At 39.7% G+C, this 8,810-nt stretch overlaps 1 protein-coding gene across 3 annotated transcripts in view; it reads left to right on the top strand.

Annotated features, from left to right (window-relative positions):
• Window positions 1-827: 827 nt before the first annotated feature.
• KIF13B (kinesin family member 13B) overlaps window positions 828-8,810 on the top strand; it is a 149,141-nt gene continuing 141,158 nt past the window's right edge. For 2 of the 3 annotated variants that reach the window (XM_087960304.1, XM_087960310.1), the window contains exon 1: window positions 830-942. In XM_087960304.1, the coding sequence (XP_087816430.1) occupies window positions 888-942 (55 nt within the window). In that variant the 5' untranslated portion in view covers window positions 830-887. Of the gene's footprint in view, window positions 943-8,810 lie in introns of all 3 variants that reach the window. The other variant, XM_087960322.1, reaches the window with a different exon arrangement.

Here is an 8,810-nt window from a genome sequence, read left to right as displayed (position 1 = left end):
AAAATTGTAAAAAGCGTGGGTGGAATTGGTGCGTAGAAGATTTTCCTCTTGTTTAATGTGATAATTGGTGCATTCAGTCTTTATCTGGTGGCATAAATTTTTGTATCGGCTTTTGAAGTTGGCAACGTGACCAGATTTGTTTTTCCTCCAGAGTGATCTCTTTTTGGATTGAATTTTCCTTATTGTTATGGGTAATCTGTTTGTTTTTTTAAAAAAAACTTAAACTTAAACTATTTGTAGCAACAGTAGAATATCAACGCTGCATTTCTTAATGCCGCCATAGACATATAAATTCATGGTCTCCCACGTTCTGAAAAATAATAAAATAAGATTTCCCTCTCAATTCAATTTAAGTAAAAGCCTGAATTGTGGGTTTCTGTTTTAAAAGTTTCGAAAACACTGTTAAAATGTTGGCCTAGTTGTGTTGCAATAAATTTTTATTTCGGACTTCCCACTTAAAAAGAGGATGGATAATTCTCCCAAGAGAATACAATACATGTGTGTACTTATGTTTACATTTAGTGGATTACACTCCATGATGTGTTATTTGCTCACATGTAGAGATTTTCTTGTTCTTCTCGAAACACCTGTTTCCCCAAATCACCCACATCCAAACGCTCACCTCCTTCTCCCGGGTCTATTCCTCGAGCTCCAGTTTCCAATAATAGAGGAGGCTTAAAAGACTGTGCAGAGAAGACCACATTTCCCAATAGGCAACGAGAAGAGAGAGAAAAAAAAATGCTCGCGTGTGACGCAGAGACCTCTGGGTGTTGTAGTCCTCGTGGGAGGGTTTCCCCCGCAGCCGTGCTCCTCCTCCTTCTCCTCCCTCGCTCTCGTCCCCGAAGACGGAAGCCTGCGGAAAAGTGAAGAGGAGCGGAGTTGACAACATGGGGGGCTCCAAAGTGAAGGTGGCGGTGCGGATCCGACCCATGAATAAGAGAGGTGAGTTGATGAGCGCGGACCGGGCGCCTTCCACTTAAGTGTGAATGGAAGAAGAGAAGAGACTTCCCCAAGCAGCGCCCAAAGAAAAGGATCCCCCCCCCCCCCAATTCCACGCAAATAACACTTGGGAAGGAATCAAACGTCGAGGGGCAGGAACCGAGAACGATCTTTCCTTAAGGGCTTGGTGGCTGGGCAGGACTTTCATTCCCCCCCCCCTCCCATGTTGGAAAGGGGTGTCCCTCCTGCAGACGATTAAAAGCGGAGAGAACGAAGGACGCTTCGGAATGCTTGCGGGAGGGACCCCCTTCCAGGACCACGGGGAGAAGGAAGGACGAATATCACCTACCCACCAGCTGAGTGGGTGAAAAGCATCTAAAAAGCAAAAAAGACTGGGGGGGGGGGGCAGAAAAACCACTGCCCCATTGCTGAAGTGTATATTTAAGGAGTTAACAATGCCCCCCCCCTCCAATATAGGGGTAGAGGGAAGGGGTGGCTTTCCCCAGAATTGAAGGGCTGCAGATGTGGGAGGGAAAGAAAAGCCTCAGCCCACATTCTGATTTGAGAAAGTCTGGGGAATCCTCTGTCAGAAAGTCCAGAAGAGAAGGGCCACTTCCCCCTCCGCTGTATGGAAAAATATTTCCACCGCTGTATGGAAAAAAATATTTTGCCCTGGGGCAGGAGGCAGAGACCAAAAACGGGAGAAGAGTCAGAAGGAGCAGCAGCTGGAAACATAGTATGTGTGGCCTGCCTCCTTGCTGAGGTGAGGGAATCCCTTGCCAAGGTGAAAGTGTGGCCAGGAAGCCTAAACACAGAAGATAGGAAGGCGCACTACCAGCCTGTGTTATAGGAATTGGAGGGAAGTTCCCTGCTTGATAGGCACTGCTGCTCTTTGGGCAGGTAGACCAGAATGAAACTGGCCAGTGTCCTATGTCCACCCGCCTCCCCTGGGATAGGAGCCAGAACAGAATCATCTGTGCTCATAAGATAGGAAGTCCTTCCTTAGCCTGGGACAGGAAAGCAATTGAAAATGCGGGACCCAAATTTTAAGAAGGAGTTAATAAGCAAACACTCTCTGTATATGTGTGTAGATTAAAGTGAAATCTCTCCCTTTAAGGTCAGAAAGAACCAAGTAAATCTTGAGCAATTTGGAGGCCAGATGAGAATGAGAGATAGACTGCCTTTATACAATATGGGTCACCTGGTTGTTAACTTTTCTGGGTTTGCACAAGAAAATGACACTACACATTAACCGGCTACCAGACCAAACAAAAACCTTAAGGTTAAGAATAACTAAGCTTTGCAAGTGATGAAAGTGGGCTGCCAAGTTGTTAATTGACCTGGTTTAAGTTACTAGTTGTGTCAATGTCGTCTCATCCTTTTTCCCTTTCTTGTAAATTTGCCTTTTCCCTTTTTGGGTGATTTTCTTTTAGTATATCTTTTTCACAGTCTCTTGTTTTCACCTACTCACATTTATTTCTACATTGTAGCCAGATGTACAGCATTTGTGCCTCACAAGGGCACTGCTTTTAATTCAAGTTGGCAATATGAATCGTAATATTACTCTTAAGAAATTTGCATGCATGATGGTAGGGAAGCACTCAGTGAGGTGCTATAGCTGCATTTTTTGCTATATGTTTCTTCACAGGTGTCAACTACCTGGGTGAGGTAATACAAGCATGGGGATTAAGACAGGTTGTCTCCTGATATTTCAATTGAAGCATGTCCTATCATGGAAGATAGACATGAATAGTTCTTCTTTGATAATGTTTGAAGGGAGGGAGGAAATTTTCTGGTGTTCTTGCACTTGTTAAATTAGTTAGATAAGCAACTAAATGGTATTTTCATTATATGCCCCCCCTTCTTTTTAAAGGTCATTTTATAGCACTTTTTGTATATAATACCCTCTTTTCCCCTACTCCACATATGACCTCCCCCTGATAGTATGATGTCTTGACTTTTCTCCTCCCCTCCTATAAGAATTAATATTTCAAAAAGCTAGTTGCTAAGCTTTGCATTTTACAGGATGCTCAAATGCCAAGTAGTCTAAACTTTCTTGTCTGTTAGGTTGGAGAGGCAGAGACTGCACTGAGAAACCTGTCCTGTGCTATGAATTTTCATCCCTGTCAAGCTGCTTAGGTCATCTTCTACATCAAGCAGAAATGATGTTATCATAAGACGATGAATATAGAAATTCTTAACTACTCCAAAGTTGTGATGAAAATTAATTTCTCCAATCTATTCACTACTCTAGGCTAAAATGAGGTTGGATTAGGGTTCATTGTGAGAACCCAGCAGTTATACTGTGCGAACCACAGTACCATATTGTATATTTACAGCCAAACAAATAATATGGTTTGCTTCATTGGCATAACATGTTAAATGAATACAGCCATTATGTTTTATTCATCTGAGTTTAGAATTTACAGTGTTTCATGGATGCTTCTTCATAATGTTTCACTAATTTATTTTCCCTAATAACAGGAATAATTCTGATGGGAACAATACTTTTTAAATGTCTTCCCAATGTCATTTTTGTTACTATGAGTTTGTAATTATCTGATTACAGCAAAATGCTAAGATCTGAAATCTTTTTCAAGCCTAAAGAGATGCATATCTAGTTCTTATCAATAGATAATATTTATCAATACCCTGCCTTTATTTCATTTGTGCTTGAGGGCATCTGTCCTTCTGAATAGTGTGCATTTTGCATGAGCTTACAGAATTATCAGTCAAGTAATTATTAGATGAAGCCCTAAACAAAACGGCTTTATCATTCACTCTGGGCCCCACCCCCAAGGCCATAAGACCATTTAGAATTTCAGCTGCTGCTTTTCCCTGTATGTGGCTTCTGTTCAGAAAAAGTATTTTAAAAAAAGGTCACTCTTATTAAATGCTTGATGTGTAGTTGAGATCCGTTAGACCAGAACCATATTATTCACAATTCATTTTGGTTTGGAGATGGAGAATATTGTCGTTCTGGTTTGATCTAAGAATAATATTCTCTCCATCCAACCAGATGCTCAACTCTCCTCTTTGTTCCCAAGCGTAAAATTGTTAGTGTTGAATTGGTGCCTGGCTAAAAATCTGCCATCTAACATCTTGGGAAGTGAAAAGAAGGGGGGGGGGCAGGGGCAGGGAATTTTTAGTGGCAGGAAGGGGCTGACTTACTCCTCCTCTTCTCCATTACTCTGGACAATGTCTGTTTCAGCTACACTTACATAGTTCTTTATTAAATTTGTACTCTAAAATTTGTATCGGTGATTCTTTTACACTCTGATCTCCCAGACAGAAACTTCTTCAATCTTTCTAAGATGATTGTTGACATTTTTGCAGATATCATAAAGGCTATAGTATTGCAGAAAATCATGAACTGGTTGAGGCATGTAAAATTTCTCTATATTTAAACTTGTGAAAGTAAAAGGGTAAGTGGATATGCATTTATTATCTAGCTATTTTTTTCCCAAGGTAAACTGTTCAAATGCTTCATAACTATGCATGGCATCAAAACAGGCATATTTTACATTTGAAACATATACAGTATGTGTGTGCATCATATTGAACAGAACTTGAAAATTTGTTTGACAGCCGAATTTTAAGAGGAGAAATTGGCACTTGGGGGGAACGGCTGAGTTGAGATTCCAGTAACAATTGTGCTTCTGTGTTGGAGAGTGGCAAATATCAAAGCTCTCTCTCACTTTGGAGTAAAGATGTCTTAGGCATGCCATTGTCTGCCCTAACAATAGCCTTATCTAGAGAAAAATGGTTTAAATGATCTTTGTTTTCAATTACAAATGCTTCAGTTTCCTGGAGCCATATGTTGAAATCTCTCTATATTCATCTCACAAACATATAGGAAGAATAGTTTTAAAACTTTATTCCTTAAAACCAATGTTTTGCCATTTGAAAAATAGAACAATAGCTTAGTTGATCATAACTAAGTTGAATCCTTTCCCCTGCTGTATTTTGAAGGAAACATTTCCTCCCATGTTCAACGAATAATGATATGGAGTTACATGACTTATGATCATAAATGGGGAACCTCGGATGTTGAGCAAAGCAGTCCTTAAGTGAGATGCCCACATGACTACTTCGCTCAATGACCATAAACATGGCACTCGCAATTGTGGTCCTTAAATGATCTTCTGGGTCATTAAAAGGATGGAGTGAAAGGGCTGCCTGCTAGGAGGACATCTCAGCTCCATGTACAGCTGACATTTCCCACCCCCCTTGCTCTGTCAGGCAGCCCTTTGAGAGCTGAGACTTCTCCGCTGAGAACTGAGAGCTGAGATTCCCTCCCAGAGAACAGCCCTTTGAATGAAAGAACAGGGAGGCAGAGAAAGGAAAGGGGAAGGAAGTAGCGAGAGAGGGATTTTCGGCTCCACGTATGCTTGCAATTTGACTTCCAAGGCTCAAGCAGGCACAGAGTTTGTGGTCTTTCTTTCCCCATCTCTGCAGAGAGCACTGTGCAGGTGAGGAGAAAAGGATTTGGGGCTTTGTGCATGCTTGGAAATCCAGGCAGACATGGAGCTCGGGGTCCTTCTCTCCTGCCTCTGAGTAGAACTCCGCAGAGACAGGGGAGCTCTGTGCCTGCTTGAATTTTGACTGCTGAGGTCCCGGAATAAATGGAGTTTGGGTTCCTTGTCTCCCTGCCTCTGCAGAGAGCTCTGTGGAGGTGTGTGGAGAGAAGGATTTTAAGCTCCATGCCTGGTTGCCTTTCAGTTATCGAGATTCATGCAGGCAAAGATCAGCAGGGTTTTCCTCTTTTTTTTGCCATCCCCCAGAGAAAAGAGAGGCCCTCTTGGCAGGTGGCAGCAGCTGCCAGTTTCCCCACTGACATCCTGAAGAGGTAGGCAAAGATGACTGCAAATTGCAATCATGCAATTGTGGGGCACTTGATAACCAGTTGTAAGTGTGGGCAGAAGAACCCTTATCACAAGAACAGTGCCAAGAACCTACATCATAATCACATGGCTATGTTTGTGTGTGACATTTCGTAATGGTTGGAAGTCTTTTACAGGCCATAAAGCCTCTTTCCAAAGCCGTCATCATTTCAAACACGAATTAAGCAATTGGTCTGAGGACTACCTGTAAATCTAAACCTGAAAAATAGCATATTTTCAATTTTGATTTAGAAAATCAAGGCAATTTAAAACCATAGTTTTTGATATTGGCTAATTTTCTGATTTTTAAACTAATACATTGCCATCTACTAAACTGACAAACATATTCAAACACCCATTATAATGCATACTTTAAAAACAAAGTGACATTTCATTGAAGGCAGTGCATTTATGTCAGGCTACATTCATCGATATGTTTATATCAAAGACCGTCAGCCAACTTCCTAATTATAAAACTTTTGTTGGAACTAGTTTCCCAAACAGGAATGTAAGTGGTGTTATCAACTAAATAGCCATGTCATATCACATGTGTGGGTAGGTTCTGCTCAGTTTGAGTTTGGCTAAAATTAATGTAACATTTATTTGAGCTGAAATAGCATTCTTTTAAAAAAAACTTCATAGTAATCTTTACAACAAAATGTATTAATGCCCACTTGTTGGTAAGTCATCCAATGGAAGCTATAAAGCTTTGGTTGGGGGGAAAAACAAGATGAATCCTGATTTGAAAATAACAACAAATCTGTTAAGATAAATTTAGTAGCTGAAGCAGTGGGGTTGTGCAGTGATTCAGAATACACACCAAATGTGGTTGATTGGTACCAGAGTGCCGGCTCCTGCGTGAGGCAATCTGAGCTGTGATTGGTTGCTATGGGTATGGAGGGTTTTTTCCCTTTCTCACATTTTTTTTTCTTCTGTATGTGCCCTGTGTGCTGTGATTTACCTGATGATGCTTCTGTTTGCATGGTTATCTAATTTGTTGTATATATAGTTGTAAAATATATTTATTTATATAAAACTACAAATTCATGTCAGTGTTTCTGACTCCATTTGGACACTGGCTGCACAATTCCCTCACAAAAATCACATTTCATTGAACATTAAAGCCAAAATAAATCCTGACTGGACATGCTTTCTGGTATTCTAGATGAAATAGGGCTAGTTGGGAGTTCAGTCACTTTTCAAAACTGTTCCCATTTGGAGAATCCATTTAGAGGATCTTCTTCCATAAATTGTTGAACTGCCCCCTGGAACAGATTGTCTGGAGGAAGTTTAACATGGTCTGGAGGGAAATGGAATATTTTGCAGTTCTACAAAATAGTCCGTTCCTGGTTAATATATTTTGGACATCCCTACAACCATATTATCACTAACTATTTGATGTGCTGCTTAATGTGGAAGCTACCCCAACAACATTATGGAGGCAAGACAGAAAAAGGCTAAGCTATACAGAAGTTAGATAAGACAAGTGACAAAGCATGGACTAGAGGTTCTGAACTGTTAATTTCCAGTTTCTATAATAAGGGACCATTGTTATGATAGGGGCAAATGAATTTGGGGTTAATCTTTCATACGACAGATCCTCTTCTGTCTATCTCAGTTCTCTCCCTTAATTATATAGTCCGTATTGGATTTCCCTTTGAACTTCTTTACACAAATATCAACACTCTTTCCTGCATAACTAATGTGTATATTGCTAACACTTGCAAACTTTTTGAACTTCTATTGAGCTCTATATCTTTGAAATAAGACATGGCAAATGTATGGATGTAACCTGAAATGTTTAATTACAGGAGACAAAACTTGTTAGAGAGATTATCCTTTTGACAAAATGGCACATTCAAGTTTGCAAGCAAAATACTGTAAGAGAATCCTATGAATTCTGTTCTCAATTATCCTTTTCCAAATCAAGATTTTGCACATAGTGCTATTTAATTCTGAACGTGCGCATAAGTTGCATGCCAGAACTAATAAAATCTGGGGAAACTGTTACAGAAGTGAAGCCCGTGGCCATATTATAGTTTCAGGATGCTCAAAATAGAACAGCCACATTCTTTTATGAAAGTCTCAATGTTCTCTTATGGTACTCTAGTGAATTAAATATGCCTGTTTTGAAAGGAACCAATTAGATTGTTTTGTATGAAACACTTGAAATCGGCTCCCAATACACCTTATGTTATCATCCCAGTTTAAAAGTTTTTGTCCTTGTTTAACCCATGCGTTTATTAGTGACTTAAAGCATTAATGTAAAGATTACAGGAATACAAAATTTAAGAACATATTCATAACATAGCTAGCCCTCAAGTGACTGATGATTTTCATTTAAAGTACACTTTGAAACTTGTTAATTTTTTTTTTTTAGAATAGAATAGATAGAATAGAATACTTTATTGGCCAAATGTGATTGGACACACAAGGAATTTGTCTTGGTGCAAATACGCTCAGTATACATAAAGAAAAGATACATTCGTTAAGAATCAAGAATCATAACGTACAACACTTAATGATAGGCATAGGGTACAATCAACAATCAAATCATACAAGGAAACAGTCAATATAAAGCGTAAGGATACAAGCGACAAAGTTACAGTCCTACAATCACAAGTGAGAGGGGATGGGTGATAAGGAGTGATGAGAAGATTAACAGTAATAGTAGTGCACACCTTGTAAATAGTTGAACAGTGTTGAGGGAATTATTTGTTTAGCAGAGTGATCACTTTCAGGAAAAAAAATGTCCTTGTGTCTAGTTGTTCTGGTGTGCAGTGCTCTATAGCGTCATTTTGGGGGAAGGAGTTGAAACAGTTTATGTCCGGGATGTGAGAGGTCTGTAAATAATTTTTTTTAGCTGAAGGATAGATTTGTGAGAAGAAAAGATGACTCATTTGGATTTTATTTTACACTATTGCAAATACTTAGAGCTCAAAATAACGTTTCTAAGTATATTATTCTTCTGCAAGTGTGTAGAAGCAA

Source organism: Notechis scutatus, chromosome 1 (assembly GCF_049901735.1).
Source record: "Notechis scutatus isolate UNSWTSFEM ecotype Mainland chromosome 1, rNotScu1.2, whole genome shotgun sequence".
NCBI lineage: Eukaryota > Metazoa > Chordata > Lepidosauria > Squamata > Elapidae > Notechis > Notechis scutatus.
Note: the sequence above shows the minus strand (reverse complement) of the source record. Positions and strands in the feature narration are given on the sequence as shown.